General features: G+C 48.3%; 1 protein-coding gene across 1 annotated transcript in view; it reads right to left on the bottom strand.

Annotated features, from left to right (window-relative positions):
- PDIA5 (protein disulfide isomerase family A member 5) overlaps window positions 1-21,171 on the bottom strand; it is a 106,531-nt gene that overhangs the window by 14,390 nt on the left and 70,970 nt on the right. The window contains exons 11-14 of the mRNA XM_007943913.2: window positions 15,389-15,459; window positions 14,676-14,836; window positions 10,138-10,268; window positions 4,324-4,394 (exon numbers count right to left, since the gene is read on the bottom strand). Of these exons, the coding sequence (XP_007942104.2) occupies window positions 4,324-4,394; window positions 10,138-10,268; window positions 14,676-14,836; window positions 15,389-15,459 (434 nt within the window). The remainder of the gene's footprint in view (window positions 1-4,323; window positions 4,395-10,137; window positions 10,269-14,675; window positions 14,837-15,388; window positions 15,460-21,171) is intronic.

Genomic DNA, 21,171 nt, shown 5'->3' with positions numbered 1-21,171 from the left:
GGAATTGAACCCACACCCGTGGTTTCCAGCCAAACAAAAGACAGGCATATGAGTTGAACATTTACCTCAGGTAAATACACTCCTTGGAGAGAACAATCATGTGATAAAGGGCTGCTTATGCACAGGGAGGGAGCTCAGGGGGCAGGAGTGCATGGAGGGATGGACACTGGGAAGGGGTAACTATGGGGAGGAAGTTGGAGGGAAGCTGTTGCATTTTGGTAAACTGTGGTCAATGTCATGAGACAAAGTGTATGTGAACTGCTGTATGGAAAGTGAAATTTCTCTGTAAATCTTCACCCAAATCACAATAAATAAATAAATAGATAGATAAATAAATAAATGACAGAAAGGTCACAGCCTTGAAAACCCTAAGGAGCACATTGGGTCACTACAGGTTGGAGTGAACTCAATGGTAACCCACAATAACAAGGTGTCATGGGAGATCCTGGGGGGCACAAACAGTTAAGTGCTTGGCTACTGAATGAACAGCTGGTGGTTTGAATCTGCCCAGAGGTGCCATAGAAGAAAGGCCTGCTGATCCACTTTTAAAAAATCATCCATTGAAAACTCCGAGGAGCACACTTCTACTCTGACACGTACAGCTCCCCCTAAGTCTGAACTGATGAGGGCAACTGGAAGGTATCGGGAATTCAGAGATAGATGAGGTCCCTGATCGCAAGGAGCCCTCAATCCTGATGGGCAGATGATCTTATAAACATAGCAGGATACAGCATGGCCAGAGTTACAATGGACATGTGGGTCAACCACAGAGGAGGGGCCTTCGCTACCTCACTCCCAAGACGACCTTCAAGGTCATCTGGTCAAGAGCTGCACCATGGGCCCTGCCCGGCCCTGGGCTGAGAACATATGTGTGTGTAGTGAGAGACAAGCTCTGCCTTGCCAGCCCAGCTGTCACCCACCCCTGACTGTGCTTGGCAGCCTCCCACCATGGATCCTTGTCCTCATAACCCCTTCAATAGCACCATCCATTCCAACACTAACAGTCTGCAGTCCTTTCTCCACCTAGCGTGTCAACCGATAAGGTCCCCAAGTAAGCTATTGGGAGGGGGTGGAAGCTCCCCAGCTAAAATATGAGCTGCCTCACATAGCTTTATTGATTCAGTAAAATAAATCTCTGCAGGAGCTAATATTGACTTTGGCTATGAAAATGGAAGTGAACAACCAACTGCATATTGATTGGGGAAGGAACAGGGACTGACTTCTGGGTGGAAAAAAATACAATTGCAGCTAAGAGGTGACAGCAGGAGGGTGTCAGGAAGAACTGGGAGTCAGCAGATCCAGCTCTAGCTGTCAATGACCCACTGGGCGTCCCTGGGCAAGGGATATGTCCTCTCTCTGGGCTTTGATCTTTCATGTGTAAGAGGCTGGACAGGCCAGTGGTTTACAAACCCCAGCCTGGAGCCAGCACCAGAGCCAGCTCTTAGAAATCATAACTCCCAGAAGCACCCAGAGACTCTCATTGGCTGGTTTCAGGACCTGGAAGGTAGAGAAGGCACTAGGCACGTTAGCCTCCCAGGTCCCAGAGTCAGGGAGGGAAAGACTTGGCCCCTGCTTCACTGTTGTGATTAAGTGCTGTCCCCACAAACTCCAGCATCACCAGCTGCCAAGGACTGAGGCATGAGGTAGAGAGCTCCTGAAAATGAGCGAGGGTGATCCCTGGCTTGGAATAAAGGAAGTTGGAAGGAAGGAGAGAGGGAATAAAAGAGACAGACAGAAGGAATCCAGGAAAAAAGGTCAGCATCATCACTGTCCTGAGTTAAGACAATTAATCAAAGCCATGTCTGTGTCTAGAGAAGTGGCTTATCAGGGCACTGGGGGGCCATGGGCATCCCTGGGTGGTGCAAATGGCCAAGCACTTGACTACTAACCAAAACACTGCCGGTTTGAATCCACCCAGGAGCATCTCGGAAGGAAGGTCTGGCAATCTATTTCTAAAAGATCAGCCACTGAAAACACTACAGAGCACAGTTTGGCCGATACACATGGATGGGGCTGTCACAAATTGCAATCAACACCAAGGCCAAGTGGTTTGATTTTAGTTTTGGTGCATCAGGGAAGGGCTGGTTCATCATGGAGTTAGTGGGGGGCAGGTACCATGCCAAATATGGGCTGTCTCCTTCAGGTCCCCAGCCACCTGGACCCCTGGTGTTTCAGCCAGATCTGTGCTCCCTGACATCATCCTCCCCAGAATGGCTGGGGAACCAAGACCAGGCTCTGTGTCTGAATAGTGCCCTCAGGATCCATAACACACCTCCTGGAGCCTAGAGACCAGGGGTAGCCAGTGGGGCAGGGAGACCATCCTCACGTCAGCCTTCCTTCTCTATCTGGAGCACCAAGTCTGCTGGGCGGGAGAGGCTGGGAGCCACATGGAGTGCCTGCTATTCCTGAGCAGCTCTCGCGGGGCATAAGATAACCAGTTGCTGTATAGTCAACACCGACCCATGGAGACCCCGTGTGTGTCAGGGCAGGGCTGTGCTCCACAGGGTTTTCAGTGGCTGATTTCTCAGAAGTAGATCACCAGGCTTTTCTTCTAAGGCCCCTCTGAACCTCTAATCTTTCAGTTAGTACCCGAGCACGTGAACTGTTTGCACTATGGCATAGCTGTTGTTGTTATGTGCTGTCAAGTCGACCCCAACTCATAGCAACACCTCCTTGGTTTCTGAGGCAGTATCACTGTGGAAGTAGATTGCCCAACCTTCCTTCCGAGGAGTGGCTGGTGGATTTGAACCGCCAGCCTTCTGGTTAGCAGTCAAGTGCCTTAGGCACTATGCTACCAGAGCTCCTGCACCATGGCATAAGGCCTCCCAAAACTTACCAGCCCCAGTCCCTGAAGCTCGCAGAGCAGCCAGTCTATTGAGTGCACAGGGGCTGTGGCAGGAGTGAGAGAAGGTGGCAGGAGAGATAGAGATAGGAAGATCCTCATTGCTACCCTTCTCTGGGCAGGCCAAGTGGCAGGCAGAGAAAAAAAAAAAAATTTCTGGTCCTCATAGTCCCTCCTGGATGGGTTGGGGGTACCTCAAGGGCACACAGCCAAGGCTTGTGGGTGACAGTGGGACTCCTTGAGTTCAAGGATGTGTCCCAGGGGTCTGGGTATCCCTGGTTTGTCCCCACTCTCCATGTGTGTGCCTATCCCCAACTTGGTGTCCCCCTACTGGAACTCTGTCCAGTTCCCAAAGTGCCATCTCTGCCACACCCTGAGGGCTGAATCATGATCATCCTAGCATCATGCTGCTGCCTCTGCCAGGCCCAGAAGGTACCTGCAGGCCTGACCCCCTTTTGGTTACGATCAAAGCCTATATGCCCAACCCTCACCCAGCAGAAGACAAGAGCCTTCACCCTGAATAATGTCCCTCTGTCCACCTGTGCCTCCCTGCCTTGGCTGAATCCTTGCCATTGCTGCCCTGCCTTCACGGTCTGTTTTCCAGGACCCACTGCTTAGTTTGCTGCTTGGCACTGGCTCCTTCCTGCCTGAAACCAGACAGAGAAGATGCCACCCAGGCTTTAAGGAAAATTTGGTGCCACAGCAGAACAGCATGTGACTGGGGGTCTGGCCATGACTAAGTTAAGTGCCCCTACATGACTGTGTGTTTCTGAGGCCTCTTATGTGGGATGGTTCTACAACCCGGTCCCAGGGCTGGGAAGGGTTTTCATGATCATCTAGACTAGCACCCCAACTTTACAGAGGCTTTGTGAGTCATACTGTTTAGTAGCAGCCAAATTATATTCCCCATGTTCAAGGTTCCCTTCCCTACCCCCCCGGCCCCCTCTGGTATTGGTCCAAGGCTGCCCCTGGCTGCTGGAGTTGCCCAGGTTGTGCCTGGCACCCGCCCTGCCCCCTCTAATCCAATCTGCAGCTCTAGCTTGTTAATTTTATGCTTCATCAGTTGGCAGCTGCAGGAGCCTTTCACTTATGCAGGAGGAGGCTGTTTTCCTCTACCATGGCCTCTTCCAGCTAACTTCTGTTGGATTTTTTTTATTTGTATTTTAAATTATATTGGCAATGCATGACTACAATCCTACTGTAAAAAGGCTCAAGCACTAAATAAACAAACAGATGACCCCTTTTACCGCGCCCGTCCTCCAAATCACTGCTGCAACAGTTCAGTGCTCCCCTTTTCGTTGACTTTATAGCATACACCTAGCCCACTCCATCTTAGGGAAAGAATATCCTGGTTCCCCAGGAACCCCTGGCCTCTGCAGGAGACCTGAAGGGGAAGGAAACCTGAAGGGGAAAGGCAAATCAGAGAAATGGGTGGCAGGGCAAAGAGGAGTGGGGACAGAGATGAAGAGGGGCATTCTTACCTTCCGGTCCTCTCTGAAGACATCAGCAGTGGCAGTGAAGTGTGGAATGACCTTCTTACAGTGTGGGCACCCTGTGGAGAGGGGAAAGAGAGAAGATAAAGGATAGAATGGTGGCCCACGGGAGCCCTCCCTCCACCAGACAGACTCTGGGGGTTCATCTGATACCCTCCACTGCCTGCTCCACTGTTGCCATGTCAACCTTGCCACTCAGACCACCCAGCTGAGGGCTTTGTCCTGCCTGGGACCTCCCATCACACCAGAAGCCACAGGGGGTGGGGCAGGGAGGGTGGTCACTGTGATCTTGTTCTGCAGGCCCCTTCCACAGAGAGGCTGGCCTCACAGCTAGGATGACCTTGACCCAACAAGTAGAGGGACCTTTGGGCTTAGAAAAGGAAGATCCTTGTTCAGGAGTCTGCCAGCCTGTTATAAACCCCTCTTCTCTTGTTAAGCAACAATGGCAAATCTCTCCATTTCATGTCAGGGAGAAAATGGGACTGGGAAAGGGCAGGAGGCCAGGGGCAACCACTCTCCTGCGACTGCTCACTTCCACATACTTAGCGACTCAGAAGGCCCAGGTAAGCAGCCAGGCCAGGGCCCATGTCCTCACACTGACCTTCTATCCTTATGCTCTACAATCAACCTAAACCTTGAATCCAGGAACCAGAAACCCAAGGGGGACAGGCCAAGGTGACAGGGAGTCACCAGATGAAGCTCAGGGACTGGGTTTCCTGTCCCAGCAAGGAGGTCAGTCAGAGTGCACAAGGGCCGTCACTGCAGAGGCCCTTGGTACCACAGTAGTGCACGCCTCTCCCTGCCACCTGTTTCCCCTGCTCTGTGCATCACTCTGAGCCCGCCTCTAGCTCTGACTAAAGCCTTCCAGCACAAGGCAGGGACCTCTTTGCAGGCCACTTTCTTCTCCTGTCACAGGGATCCCAGGTGGATACCCACTGAGAAAAGCGCCTGGGAAGCTGCAGGCAGCTGTGGCCCTGCCTCCCTTCCTTGGCCCTTGCCACTTTTCAGCGTTAGCACATCATAACCTACCTTCCCCTTCAACCATTCCCCAGACACAAAACTGCCGAGAGAAGGCTCCCTCCCCTGCCCCCACTGTGGTAATTAATTCTGATAGAAAACACAGGGAGAGGGGCCAAACACCCTGTGGGCAGAGCTGGCTGCAGCCCACCACTTCCTGTACACGGCTGGCCACAGCAGAGATGACACCGACAGGAATTAGGAATGGCTCTGCTCATCTGCTTTCTCTCTTTAAAATAATTACGACTGGCAATGCAAAGAAAGGGTTTGTGAAACCAAATTAAGGCTAAGCTACAACTCTCATCTGAATTTACCACTGGAGCCGGTTCCTGAGACAGGTGGGATCTGGTGTGGGGAAGTGAGGAGGGGATTTCAAAGGATTTTCCCAACATCTGATGCAAAAGGAGTAGAAGAGAACTGGGCTGCTGTGGGATTCAAAGAGAATTCACTTTTGTTCTTATGTCAGAACTAAATGAGACAAAGTGCCTAGCATATCCTAACTCACTGCAGATACTGGAGAAATGATGTTTTTAATTGCCTAAAATACCACTTAGAAGTTACACTTTGCAAATTTGATCTAGCAGAAGAAAGAATAGCTCAAATTCATAAAAACTTCATACTATAAAGTAATGATGTTATATAATTTTTAAAGTACTTAAAAAGTCTCACTCAAACCAAACTCACTGTCAAGTCAGATCTGACTCATAGCGACCCCTCCTTGGGTTTCTGTGGTTGTATCACTACGGAAGTAGACTGCCCAACCTCACTTCTGAGGAGTGGCTGGCGGGTTTGAACCACTGGCCTTCTGGTTAGCAGTCAATGCCTTAGGCACTACGCCACCAGAGCTGCTACTTAAAAAGTATGATCTACTTATCGATTAATAAGGCATGTCAAAGGCATACTGGGGGGCTCCCCACAAGCTGGTGGAGGACCTTTGTGAATGGCATATGGAAGGCCACTAACCACATGAACTGCTTGAGAAAAAAGCTGCCCTCTCCCTTAAATCTGGTTTCATTACGAATTTTTCCTTTTTAACTTCTCTGCTTATTGAAAGTATAAAGGTAACTGTCAGCCTAGTGCAAATTCTAGTTACCATCAATTTATAATATCCAGGTCTCAGATTAATGGCCTCCTGTTGCATCTAATTTTCTCATTATCCAAAAGCAAGGGCAAGGGCGATGAAGAGCTGGAGGAGAGACTGTTTCAGAAAGTGCATGGAGATGTTTCCCAGAGGTGTCAGGTGGGTTAGAAAGGCATGAGTTTTTAATTTGGACCCTTTTGAAAAAGGCACCACCTCTGTGCAGCAGGAAACCAAAGAACCCTCCAGAGTGGGGACAGAGGAAGAAAGACTGAGGATGGGGCAAAAAAATTCCAATTTTGGAGATTCGGCCAAGCTGGTCTAAGAAGGGCAGTCACCATGACAGACCACTCAGAGAGTTAAGGAAGATTGCCAACAGGATCTGTGTAGAAACTGGGGTAGAGGGTGAGGAGGGGCAGGCAGAATGTTGGGGGTGGAAAGGAAGGAGGCACAGGGACAGGAAGTAGAGGGAGACAAGATATGAAGGGCTAGGAGGATGAAAGGTTAGGCTTTTGTTTTTTACCTTACCTTTATTAGGTATTTGACTTTTTTCTCTGTTTGACCTTTTTTTCTGTAGTATTTAGAGTCTATATATTAAGTATATATACTTTTCATCATTGAAAGAAATTAAAAGGTATAATTGTTTGTTCTTGAATAGTTCCTTCCCCCATCTTTTTAGCCCACTAGTCAAACGTATCTCCTTAGGAGTACAGGGCTGGATGGGAGGAAGGCAGGGTGGGCAGAAAAATGCAGTAAGGGAGATGGGAGACTCCAGGGATCAAGCCCGTTGCTGGAAGTTGTTTAATGACATTGCCCTGAATGGATTACTGTGAGTCCTATGAGGCCTAGCAGAGATGTGTCCCCTTCTCTACTATCCCTGAGACCAGGACACTGCCCAGCACAGAGCTGATGAAGGGAGCAGGGAAGGTTGCTAGTATAAGGATGAGTACAAATGAAAAATAAACAGGTAAATTCCCCATCTGAAAATAGGGGAAGGAATTTCCCTCCTTCATGGCTTACCATAGATAACTTTACTTTTATATAGGGAGTTCCTGGGTTACGAACAACATCTGTTCCTAAGTGTGTCTTTAAGTCAAATTGGTATGTAAGTCAGAACAGTGCATAGGGTTCTTGTTTAGCTTTCCTTTAGTGCAAAGTTGTTGTTGTTGTTATGTTCTGTCGAGTCAGATCTGACTCATAGCAACCCCTCCTTGGGTTGCCAAGGCATCTTTTCAATAATTTAAAAGCTATACTTGTAGCAAGGGAATGTAATTGTGATGAAGAATTTATTGTGCGTAGGGAATGATTTAATCATTTCAAAGTGAGGGCAAATTTACATCACATTAAAGGGTAAGTATGTTGTTGTTGTTGCTATGTGCCATTGAGTCAGACCCGACTCATAAATTAAGTGAGATAACACATGTAGACATCTCTGACACTCAAAATGCGTTGTTGTTGTTGTTATGTGCCATCAAGTCAGACCGAACTCACAGTAACCCTTCCTTGGGTTTCCGAGGCAGTATCACTACGGAAGTAGATTGCCCAACCTTCCTTCCAAGGAGTGGCTGGTGGGTTTGAACTGCCAGCCTTCTGGTTAGCAGTCAAGTGCCACAGGCACTATGCTACCAGAGCTCCTAAGGGTAAATACAGTTGTCCCTAAGTCTGAGTTCTTAACCCAGACTCACTGTAATTGTAAATTCTTAGCCTTTCTAAAAAAAAATACATAAATGTGACTTTGGGTAATTCTCCTGCGTTACTGTTGTTAGGTGCTATTGAGTCACCTCTGATTCATGGTGACCGTATGGACAACAGAACAAAACACTGTCTGGTCCTGCACCATCCCCACAATCTTTGCTATGCTTGAACCCATCACCATAGCCATTGAGTCAACCCACCTTGGTGAGGGTCTCCTATAACTTCCTGTTTTTCCTGAAAGGGCATTTGCATAAAACTCAGGTAGCCTAGCCCTATCTCTGGGCCAGAAGGATTAGAAAAATTAACAATTTACCTTTAAAATATGAATGTAATGATTGTATCCCCTTACCTACATAATGGTTAACATTTCTTTCTATCTTTACCATCTCTTTAGCAGATTGCCCGGAACTTCTGGCAATGCTTATTCAGTAATACATCTTTTCTTCTATTGTTCCATGGAGAGGATTTCTGGGTTGGGAATAGATTTGGTTACTAGTAACACTCCCATAACATTAGCACCTGCAGCATGTAGGAGTACTCATTCCAGATTCCCGGGGGGTCTGTGAGCCTGTTTGCCCCACAGTGGGGCGAAGGGCCTTCATGTGTATCATGAAGATCCCTCCGTCAGAAATGAGTTAAAAAGAAGCTGAGGGAATTCTATGGCTCTGACCCAGATGTCTGGGGTCTCTTCCTAGATTTCCAGGGACAGACAAGGGCATTTCTGGAGGGAAGCACTTAGTCTGGACACCTAAAGTCTGCCCACCTAAAGCATGCCCAGGCTCTATAACTAGGTTCTCACTTGCTACTAAGAAAACTCTTAATCTCTGAATCTTGCCTGTGCCAAAAAGAGAGTACACCACTGAGGCTGAAGGAAGGGCTGTAAGACCTATCTCCAGGGTCTCAGGCCTCTACCCCTCACTCCCCACTCTGCTCAGAGGAAGACATTAATTTCTTAGAATCCATTCAGTCTTCTAGGGACACCCTAAGGACAGAGAAGGACAGTGAGAGGCTCTGTGAGGAATTAAGAGAGAACAAGTACCACCCTGAGAAGGAAAGGCAAAAACAGAGGGAAGGCACCACATTAGCTGCCCCAGGGATGGAGTCTGAGTCTGTGGCCCTGAGGGGGCCCAGCAGGCAGCCTCTCCTGACGGTGAATCTAGAAGAGACATTACAGATTACTGACACTTAAAAAGTGGGGGCAGGAGAGGAGCAAACAGGAGGGCTGGCTACAACCCAGTGGGTTTATGACTAGATTGAGCTGCCTGGCTCCTCTGTAGACGCAGATTTTATTATCCTCACTCCATTAAGCTGAGCTGTAACCTGGGAGAGAGAGAGAGAGAAGGGCAACAGAAGAGTGGGAAATTCTAAGAACCTTGCCTTTTAAGTATCAATTAACAACTTCAAAATGCAAGACACAAAAACCTGAGGTCACAAACACCAGTGTTAGCAGCCCTGTCACTTCCTCAACTTAAGCTTTGATTAAAAGGAGAATCACACTGGTGCTCTGGGGAGACTGGGACTGCGCCTTCACCACAGCGTCAAGCCCAATGGCTTCAAGGCCATTTGGGAAGGGGGCTGGGGTGGGGGCGCTCAGGAGGAAGTCTAGGAGATCAGCTACATTCCCAGCTCTTTAATTCTAAAGTTCTGAAGGGGAAGTCAGTGCCTGGAAGAGAGGGAGAAAGCTGAGGGGAGGGAAGGAAGTGGCCTTGTGGGAGGCAGGCAGAGCAGAAGAACCCAAGGATGTGAGAAGATGGACAAAGACTTCCCCAAAATGAGGGAGAGTGATTTCCTCCTCTCTTGACAGGACTGAGAAAAGGAGGCAATGTGATTTTAAGGTCTTTTTCATCTAGGAAGAAATCAGCTGAGCTTGGCTTCCAGTGGAGATGATCCAAAGGACCTGAAGGTTCTGGGAGTGAACGAGCAGCTGCCCTCATCCCTGAGGGGATCTTCTGGGTTCAGTCTGGCTGACCCCTCTTACCTTGCCCCTCAATGAGCACTTACGAGCTACTTACAAGGAGCATAGAACATGACCAAAGTGTGTTTCTTCTTCTTCAGGGTCTCCCGGAAGTTGTCCCCCACCAGATGCAACACACTTGTCTGCTGCTCTTCCCAGGTGGGCTCTGGGGGCGGGGGAGCCTCGGGGCTGCAGGAAACCAGGGGTGAAGATGAGACAGTCATGAGGAAAGGTTCTGGGCTGTTAAGTGCACCCACCCTGCACACCCCACCCACTCAGGCACACACATGAAGAAATCACTGTGCATCCCTTCTAAACATTCACCTGCTTAGACAGGTAAAGATAGCCTCTGTTTAAATGTGCTGCAGACATATCCATGAACATAGTAGAGCAGACAGGGGACAAAGTTATGAAAACGTCTTAGTCATTCCCTTGAGTGAATGAAGTGCTAGGTATAGAGGCTCAGGACCATAGTCTCAGAACACTAAGATCCATCGGCATAACAAAGTCCACAAAGACAATGTTCTACATCCTACTTTGGTGAGTAGTGACTGGAGTCTTGAAAGCTTGTGGGCAGCCATCTAAGGTGCAACTATTGGTCTCTATCCCTCCAAAGCAAAGAAAATCAAAGATGCAGGAAATAATTAGTCCAAAGGACTAATGGTCCATGTGAACTTCAGACTCCATGACCCTGACACCAGAAGAACTAGATGGTGCCCAGATACTACTGGCCACTCTGAAAGGGATCACAATAAATGGTTCTGGATAGAGTGGGGGAAAATGTGGAACAAAACATAATAAAACTCATAATCATAAAAAACACCAGACTTACTGGTCTGACGAAGAATGGTAGAACCTCCAAGACTATGGCCCTTCCACACCATTCAAGCTATGCACTGAACTTAATGCCCATGATTCAACTGGCAGCCAGATGATAGATAGTCTTATAAGGTGAACAGTAACATCAGGAGGGCATGCACTCATTACAATAGTCAAGTACAGGAGATCAAGAGGACAGCATTTGCCCTGGGGTAGAGCTAGGAAGGTGGGAGGGAATGGGAAGCAAGAATGAAGGGAAGGGGTGGGCAAGGGAGGAAGTGGAAAGAATGCTGTTACAGAGTGGGGATTGCAGTAAGTGTCACAAAACAGAATGTGTATGGATTGTTGAATGGAAAACCAATTTGCTCTATAAACTTTCACCTAAATTACTGTATGAGTTAAAAAAAAAAAAATCTGAAAACCCTGTTTAAACATGAACAAATCTGTACCATCAGAGAAGGTGTTTTGATTCCCTCTGAGAAGCCTATTAAGGAGCCACTTTGTGAAGACATAGAGACCCATTTTAGGGCAGGTAGCCTTTCTATCCTCATCATGTCCTTCTTGCCAATGGTAGGCCCTTTGCCATGAGGTTCCCCTTTCTCTCCCCTCCTGCCTCCTGGGACCCTAAAGGACTTCCCATTATCTTCTGCTCCTGGGCCTTCTTCCGGTGGAGGTAGCATGCATGGCCAAGGAGTGAGGTAACCCTGGGTACAAATCCAGATTACTTATCAGTTTGTGACCTCAGGTAAGTTACTAAACCACTATGAGCCTCCATTCTTTTTTCTGTTAAGTGAGGACAGTGACAATTACTTCTGCGATCCTTATGGAGATCAGAAACTGTATGTAAAGCACCTAATATTTACTGAGAGCCTATATACTCTGATAAATGCCAGGTGTCCAGTACCTGCTTACAATTTTTCAGTCTCTTCCTGTCCACTGGCTCCCTCTACTCTGCCTGACACAAGTATAGATCTCCAGGGTCTTTAAAATCCTTGGCTTGCCCTTGCTGCCCTCTCTACAACCTACCTTCTTTCTCTTTCCTTTCTCTGGAAAATGGTTCACTCTCAGTCCTGCTGTGGTCTCCCCCCGCCCCAGCTTATTCTGACTGCCAAGCCCAGTGGGCCTCTGGGACCCCTGCCTTCAGCTGAGTGCAGCACTAGGCCAACCTGACACGCTCACCTTTTGGGAGTACTCTCTGCTGAGCACCTACAGCATCCTTTCTCTCCCCTCACCCTTTCTGATGGACCTCTCTCTCCTCCCAGCTCTATCTCTGCAATCTTCTAACAATCTCATCCATCTGTATGGCTTTAATAACCCCCATAGGTGAGCGGAACTCTAGCCTGACCTCTCACCCGTTCCCCTATTTCCAGGTATTTTTTGAGTATTTCCACCTGGAGGTCTCACTGTCACCTTAAACCCAGTGTGACTTAGAATACATTGCCCCGGCACCCTCAGCCAAATCTTCCAAGTCATCTTTCCAACCTAACTTCTTTATTTTGGTTAACAGCCCCCCTGCTCTCATGACCAAGACGGGCCCCTCCCAGCCATCTGGTCTTCCTCTCTTTTCTTTATCTCTCATGGCCCCTCTCATTAAGCCCTGGATCCATGGTTGACACCATCTATCTGACCTTTCTGCCCCACTCGATCCCAGAATCCTGCCTTCCCAAGCTGGCCTGCTGTGGGGGCGTGTCTCAGTCACCCTGTGCTCAGCCTCCTGTGCACATGCTGGAAACACCATCAGCCTCACCGGATACCGTCTGCTCACCCGGCTCCTGGGTAGCAAGTCTCAACGCCTCATTTCAGAGCCATATGGTGCTCATGCTCCGTAAGAGGAAACGGAATGATTCCTTTCAAATGCCAGAAAGAGCTTCTAGTCCCTTAACCTCTCTGAGCCTAAATTTTCTCATCAATGAAGTAAGAATAAAAAATTCTGTCCTCATTAGTATCTACAAATGAAATGGGGGAACAGACGAGAAGCAACCTGCAAGGCTGGTGGCTGCACTGATGCATTGATACTTTCAGTGAAAGCCCCACATGACAACTAGAATCAATAATAAAAGTAGCTTTCCTTTGACTATTTCCACACTATGCACTGTGCTAAGCTCATCTCACACATTACCTAATTTAATTCTCTAGATAAGTCTTTTGGGGAAAGTATTATTGTCTCCATTTCACAGATGGCAAACTAGGGCTTAGAGCTATTAAGTAAATGGCCTAAGGTCATGAATGCAAGTCTCTCAGACTCCAAAGTCCATGCTCATAACTCCAGTGCTTTCAGCCTCTCAACAGCAGCAACTACACACAGAGAGGACGCAGTCCCTTTGCACTTCTGATTTGTGTCCTGTACTCTGGAGCACTGATTAGCAATGATCAATGCTCCTGATTCCCTCTGCTCTCCAACCACAAACCCAAGCACCAGAGGGTCCTTGTCTAAGCCCCCACCAGCCCTGTTCAGTTCCTCCCAGGAAACCAGCCCTGGCACCAGAATGAGGCTGGAGAGGTGAGTATGAAGATGCAATCTGCTTCAGCCTCCAAGAGAATGAGGGATGAAGGAGTGTTCATCCCTTTCGGAGGTGACTCGCCACACCCCTCTGGTCCTAAGCCAAAGGCCTGGCTACTCATAGAATCTTCCACTGTGGGAGAAGCAGGATGAAGTGGGAGAAACTGAGAACAGTACCTTGCTAGCCCACTCAGTCCCTGACAGAGGCCTCTCCTGAGCCCAGTGGGAACTTTGTTCCTATTCTGTAAGTAGGAATTTTTCAAAACGCCATGGAGGTGGGCCATTCCGACCTCCTGAATCAAGGCTTCAGAGGCAGGAGCCTTGGAATCTGAATCTTAAATAAGCACCTCACACCAGGGGATGCTCACATGTATCCAAGTCTGAGGACTGATGTCCTAACAAAGCAACTCAATCCTGATAACCCTGCTTTGCGTGGTTCTTGAATTATTTTGTGACTCTGAAGTCTTGGCTCTCACATGGGCATCGTTATACCCTGTGTCAGAGACATCTGCAAAGGCTGGGATGTCTTCTTTAACTTTTTATTTTCCCTAGTGCTGAAATGAGGAAATACCTTTGAATATTCAAGTTACATGTAAGTGTGCACATCTGTGTGTGTGGTGGGGAGGGTGAAGGTGGAGGTGGGTGGGAGAGGTGGGCAGATAAGAGGCTGCTCAACTGCACCCTGAGAGCAACTTTTGCTACTCAAGCACAGCCTGGGCTTTCTCCATTTCCTAGGGCACCTGTGTGATGGGCCCAGTTACTCTCCTCACAGGGAAGGAAAATGCTAAGAACTGTAGGCTTCAGAGTACTTGGGGAAGAGGGGATCCTTGGAGTCTCTGGACTCACAGACTTTATTTCTCAATGTCTAGCCACTGCAGCCTGCACTACAGACACTGTGGAAGACTCAGTCAGCCACTGGAAAACCTGAGGCCCAATGAGTCTCCCTCTGGACTTGAAGAGCTGTCTGTTTCCTTCATGTGTTCAAAGGGGACAGGATAAAGTGAAGATGATGAAACCTGGGGCTGTGGAGATAAGGAAACAGAGTCCTCCAGAGAAAAGAAACATGTGGCTTACAGGAGCTTATGAACGTCATCCAGAAAGGCCATCAGTGGCCTGCTGGATTAGGACATGGTATCAGCACACCAGAAGTGGTTTTGGGATTTTGGGAGTCAAATTTGTCTTGGTTCTGGTGGGTCGCATGCCAAGGACCAAGGACCAGGTTTACTTCCTCTCCTCCAGGTGTCCCCAGTGACTGCCAGCCGGAAGTCAAGACTTACTTTCGCATCCACTCAATAAACTTCTTCTTTGTTCTGAGCACAGGCACTGCATATTTCTCTCCATTCTTAAAATACTTCAATGTAGGGAACTCGGAGATGTGGAATCTTTCTGCCAGGGCCTTGTTGACGGTGGCATCGACAGCTGCAAGGACACCAGAGCTCTGGGATGGGGGAAAGGCCAACCATGCATTACAGCCTCAGAAGCAGTGCTGGAGAACAGAGGAGCCCAGATGCCGACCCCTATATCTGGCCTGGAGCTGCCAAAATGCAATTGAGGTGGTGGCTGGTCTCCTGGGCTCATGCATTGCAGGGAAATCAAGGAACACTGGTACGCCCAACATTGATCATTTAGGAGCTGAGAGGAGGCTTTTAATTTGCCCCACCAACCATGTGAGGGGGACTGGGACGTGTTCCCAATGGTCAAAATCCCAGAGAAAAGAGGGTATATTGTGGGGCTGAACCCCAGAACCATGACCTGGAAGAGGCTGTCTGGACTGGTATGAGAACTTGGCCTTGTGGTTTTCCTGCCCGTTTCTGTCTCTGGTAGGGAATCACTCATCTGACCAAGACATGTCTCTTAGGAAATGGAAGTACTGCAGCTTCTAGGGCCTGACAGAGCTGCTGCAGGGCAGTCATTTCAACAATCCCACAAGTCATTGATTATTTACAAGAGAATGGAGGGTTTGGGGGATGGGTAAGGAAAGGAAGCTTACATCTGCTTCTCCATGGAGGACTTCTGCTGCGTTCTCAAACTCCGGCTTCATTTTCTTACAGTGTCCACACCCTGTTGGAAAAAGTCAAGAGAAGCCATCATCATGGCATGGGGGCTACAATGCTGTTCCCTGGCCTCCACCTCCTCCCTCTCCGTACAACAGTTTCGTCCCATTGCCAGACGCTGGAGGTACCTGGGAGAAAAAGGAGCACCAGAGCGGAGAAAGGAAATCTTTTACCCAATCCATTGGCAGTGGGAGGGCAAGAGGCAAAAATGAAATAATGTATGCAAACAATGCTGGCAACATATACAGAGCCCACGTGCCTGGCACAACAGTCCTACAAAGTAGGAACTCTCCATTTTACAGATAAGAAAAGTAAGGCACAAGAGAAGGTGGGTGTCTTGCCCAAGGCTACACACACAGCCACAAGGGACAGAGTGGGGATGAAAACCCAAGCAATCTGGATGGAGGTCACCACCTTAGGTAATATGTGTTACCCAGCCCGTGCTGAGTGAATGAATGAACAATATTGAGCAGCTATGAGTTGAAATCAACTCAATGGCAGTGGGTTTCGTTTGTTTTATCACCACTATCATCTTTTCTGAGGCACGAGGGAGTCTGGGGCTTTGAGCTGGGAAAAATAACTCACAGACACAAAAGTAGGGGGGAAAAGTAAGTTCCAATTGTCCCCAGATGACAGAGGATATAATAGGAACTGGGACTTATTAACTTGTCATTTCCAAACTCATGGCACTTTCTTTGGATAAGTGCTGCTCTGCCCTTTTCTTACAACTACATGAATGCAGTAAGATGTCACAAATAATATGATTTGATATATTAAAAAGGACACTTTGTGTAGATGACTTCAGGGGATTTGTAAACTGTTTTCACTTTAATAAAAAGAGCACATTCCAGCTTCTGATGTTTTAGGGGCTGTGAAGAGAGAAGGTCCAGGTGCTCAGGCTGGAGACATTCTACAGGTGAGCCTGGCTGCAGAGGCCACGTGTGAACCAGCTAAGCAACGACAGGGACTGAACTCAGCCTTCTCAGGGGAGGGTGATAACGTGTGGGAGGAGAGACTTCCCTGCAAGTCTGAGAACATCTCAATCCTACCACTGATTGTTAGAGAAAAGAAAGGAAGACTCATACATCAGTATTATCAAAAGAGACCTCCCACATGCTCCCAAAGCAGTCTGAGCCCCAGAGATGGCTTCCCTGCCTCCATCTGAGCACTTGGATAGGATGAAAGGTCCTCTCTCCTTCAAGGGTGCTCCAGGTGGCACTGAGACACGGACATGTCTCCCCACTCCATTGCTGCCTGTCCCTGGTTCCTCAGTCCACCCTATCTCATCCTTCTCAGGGAATAAGGAGTCCCAGAGCTGCTGCCCTCCCATTTACTGATAACAGAAAATGTCAAATACACAAAAATCAGGAGCTAACTGATCATGGACCAGCCAGGCCAAAGTTGCCAAGCTGGACAGAGCACTTAGAGGTGGAGGTGGGGTGGGGGTGAAGGATGTCATGAGATGATTTGGTCAAAGAAGCTCACACAGATGGAATCCACCCAGGGAGTGGCCACAATGCTTAGTTGTATCAAAATGTTGTTTCTTCTGAAACAGACCCAAGGAAGAAGGACTCCTCTGACCCTTAACTCAGAGGCTCCATAAAGCTGAATGGGCAAGAAGAGGAGAAACAGAACATATACAGGTTTCTAGAAAAACCAATCTGGTACCCCTGTTAGGAGCTCCTACTCCTGACTGGTTACAATGCTAAGTAGGGAGAAAAGGGTTCAGCCCTCGGGATCTTCCAGCCTAAAGACAGAGGGGACCATGTTTTGGTAAGTTATTTGGAACTGAAAATGTATTTTCCTCACAGAAATAACTGTACACATAGTTAATATACAGATCACCAGGACTGGCCACAAAACTCTAAGAGAATGTACCTGAAGTCTATCGAGCATGTTGTGCTGTTTCTATTTCCCTGAACCACACCCATATGGAAAACAAGCAGCCTGTAATCCAGCTCAGGACACCAAGGAGGCATCTCCTTGCCAAGCAGCAGGTGCCCAGTAACAGAAACAAGAGGGAGGAGAACATGGTGGGACAAGGAGAGTCGCTCTTGGTCAGCTAGGACATGATTCTGGACCTTTCTGGAGTCAATGACACGCTTGAGAATCTCCTGAAAGCTTCTCCTCTCTCTTTGCTGAGGTATCGAAAACCAAAACCAAAATCACTGCCATCGAGTCGATTCTGATTCATAGCAACCCCCTTTGGGTTTCCAAGATGGTAAATCTTTATAGAAGTAGATTGTCCCATCTTCCTTCCACGGAGCAGCTGGTGGGTTTGAACCACCAACCTTCTGGTTATCAGTCAAATGCCTTAGGCACTGTGCCACCAGAGCTCCTTGTGCTGATGTATATACACCTCACATTTTATTCATACCTTCAGAGGGACCCCAGATACTCTGAACTGGTTCACAGACTCCAAGTTAAGAGGCCAAGACAGAGAATTGTCCCAACAGATGTCCAGGCTCAGCAACCTTCCATTCTGACACACATGTCATGAAGAAATGAAATATCGTGGCGAACGTTCCACTGACTTAACATGAAATATACTAAGACTTTTGGTGGGGAGGAAGTGGGGAGAGGTTCTCACTAAACTAAAAAGCTTAAATCAATCTTTGGGGCTTTCAGGCAGGATGAAAAGGTTCTATAACTCTTAACGAGATGCCCCCCACCCTTGGCTGACAGTTCCTTGCAGTCTGCTCCAGGTGACCACCCACTTCTGCTCCCAAGGTGACTTCCGCCTGACTGGGGTGGTGTGAGGAAGCCCAGTCTGCACGAAGAGACTTTGAAAAGGAGTTTGGAGGCATTCCTGCTGGTGGTGGGTCCATCAGCCAAGAGGCCTCACTGCCTAAAGAGGGAAAGTGAGTGGTCCCTGCACAGCCCTCCGCTGTTGATTGCCCTGAGACAGGCTCGCTTAGCCAGCAGTGGAGACACCCAGGAAGGCTGCAGGAGACGCTCCCTGCCATCCTCTCTCTGGCAAACTGTGAATGGTGCTGTCAGGCCAGCTGCTGGCAGAGCCCATGGTCAGGGTGGACAGTGAGACTGGAGTGAAGGTGGGCGGAAGACAAAGACAAGTCACTGCCGTTCATGGAAAATTACTGTTCCTTTCAAAAATGCCCCAATGTGGCAAGACCTCTGAAGATGAAAGAATTCACTGTGCACTGGTGAGTTCTCCTCTTAGACCTTTACCGGTTCTGGCCTTTTGAGGCCACTGCCCTGCTGGGCAGCAAACAGATTCTATATTACCTACTAGCTCCCATCAGTGGGGGACCAGAGATAGCATCTGAGACTGAGAACTGGCTCACTGGGAAGAAGGGCTATAAACCCTGATGTCTGCCATGAAAACGTCCAGGATATCTAGCCTCATCTCCCAGGCCTCTCAGGTAATAAAAGTGCTGACATCTGCATTGGGCTTGCACACACTGTACCTCAGCATTCCTGAGAGACACACAGAGCTCACTAGGTTCATTTTATAGACCTGGAAATTGTGACTATGGGAGATGAAGTGACAAACCCTAGGCCTTCATGAACAAAGAGATGGGATTAGAATGTGGATCTCCGGCCTGGAGCTCTTGCCATGATGTACACACAAACCCACCTTTCCCCTGAAGTTTTTCTGCCCCCTAACATCCACTCCCTGGCCATCACACCCTCCCTGCCTTGATTGACAAGGCCTCTCCTCGGAGCACCCACATCTGGCCAAACCTTCACAATCCCACCCAAGTTCCAGTCCATGATCGGAGTCTTCCCAGTTCACTCCCGTACCCACTGAATGGCCTATTTCTCTTCTAATCACAAAATACTTATTCATATATTTCTATAGCTTTATTTTGTATTGCTCTGTCACTGTTTTAATACTATTGCTTTGTGACTGTCTTAGCACCGTCTTCTGATATTTAGCAGCAGCCAGGGCGATCTTTTCAAAACATTAATCAGATCAAATGACCCTGCTTAAAACTTTCCAATGCTCATCACAAGTTGGTTAAAATCCAAGCTCCTTACCATGGTGACAAAACCCACACAATCTGACCCTAGCTTACCCTCCAAACTCAGCTCAGGCCACTCCCCTCTCATCCTCTACACTGTAGCCACTGGCTCTCCTTCTGTTTCCTATCCCACCAAGCTCATTCCTAGGACATGCTGTGACCTCTGCCTGCAACAAGCTATTCCCCTATACCTTTGTGGGGCTTCAGATTCCACTTCCACAGAGATCTTCTCAAGCCACCTAACCCAAAGGGCCCTCGCTCCTCCTGCTCTCTTCCAGTAATCTGTTTTATTCTCAGTTGTACTCAAAAGAGCACAAGTAATCTGCTTACTTGCTCCGTGTTTGTCCTCCCAGCTGGAATGTAAGCTGCGCAAGGACAGGGACTCAGTTGTCTATCTTGCTCACCACATATCCCTGGTACCTAGAACAGTGCTACACATACTCTTTGAATAAATTTACATCATGGCTGTATAGTGTAGGTTTACACCAGCGCACAAAATTTAATTGGACTAAATTCTTTATGGGCAGAGATCACGTCTTGTACATGCATAGTTGCTGATTAGACTGAACACCCCCATTTCATATAACCAGCAGTGAAGCCGTTACTGCACTGTGCCCTCCCCTTCCCACTACCATTTACACCCTTCCTTTCTCTGCTGCTTTCCAGGCCTGGGAAACATCTTCCAAGATCTCTAACATCTCTGTTCCTCCAGTTCTAAAGTTTCCCATACACACCCTAGACTTCTCTTGATTTCATTAAGATTTTCAATTCTAGCATCAATTCCTTTTGCCCCTTGAGCAAGATACTACCTCACTACGGTTAAGTAATGCTCATGATGTGGAGACTGGCCAGCCCCTGAGAAGGAAAAAAGGTCTGGCTGAGTGAACGTGTCTGTCCCTCGGCCCTGCCTGTGCTGGGTAGTCATGGTGGCCAATGGTGGGGTCTTGAGCCCAGCCCACCACCCTGGGCCTAGCCTCCAGGTTGTACCTGGCTGCAGGGCTGCAGCATAGCCAGAGGTAGAGGGTTCTCTGCAGGGAGCAGGACTCTAGCCAGAGCAGGACTCTCCAGCCGGCTGCGTTTTAGCGACCTGATTGTGATTTGATAGGCCATTAAGTTTTATTGCCAAACTTCCTTGTTGGGGTTTTTATCATCTGTGTAAGTGCACTTACGCTTATTTTCATGACCTGGTGCGGAGTGTGCACATCAACTTCTCCATCACACTCTTCTCTGGCTGTGAGAATGGTGGCCTCCTGTCAACCCCAAGCCCTCAAATTCCTCTGGATTCCATTACATTCAATTATACTTATGATTTTATTATAGGCTGGCTCCAGGGGGTTTTCTATTTCCTGGAACCAAGCTTTTCCAAGGCACCAGATTAAGGTGTAAGAGTCCTTGGTAGCTGAGTGGGGCAGCACCCACAAATCTAGGTGAGCCTGGTTTTCCATCCACATCCCTGCTGCCTTGCCAGGAACTTGGCTTGGGGCATGTGAAATCCGGGTGGAGCTCACACAAAAGCAGCAGCAACACTGACATATTAACATCTGTGAAGGGCCCTACAGAGACCTCAGGGCTCTTTCAAGATTTTCCAGCTTTATACACACCAAGGAGTCCCTGGGTGATATAAAAGAGCTGGAGTACTAAACAAAGGGTTGCTGATTTGAACACACCCAGAGGTACCTTGAAACAAAGGCCTGGAGATCTGCTTCCAAAAGGTCACAGCCTTGAAAAGCCTA

This window comes from Orycteropus afer, unplaced genomic scaffold (genome assembly GCF_000298275.1).
Source record: "Orycteropus afer afer isolate SDZICR_OR568_19922 unplaced genomic scaffold, OryAfe1.0 scaffold00114, whole genome shotgun sequence".
Classification (NCBI taxonomy): domain Eukaryota; kingdom Metazoa; phylum Chordata; class Mammalia; order Tubulidentata; family Orycteropodidae; genus Orycteropus; species Orycteropus afer.
Note: the sequence above shows the minus strand (reverse complement) of the source record. Positions and strands in the feature narration are given on the sequence as shown.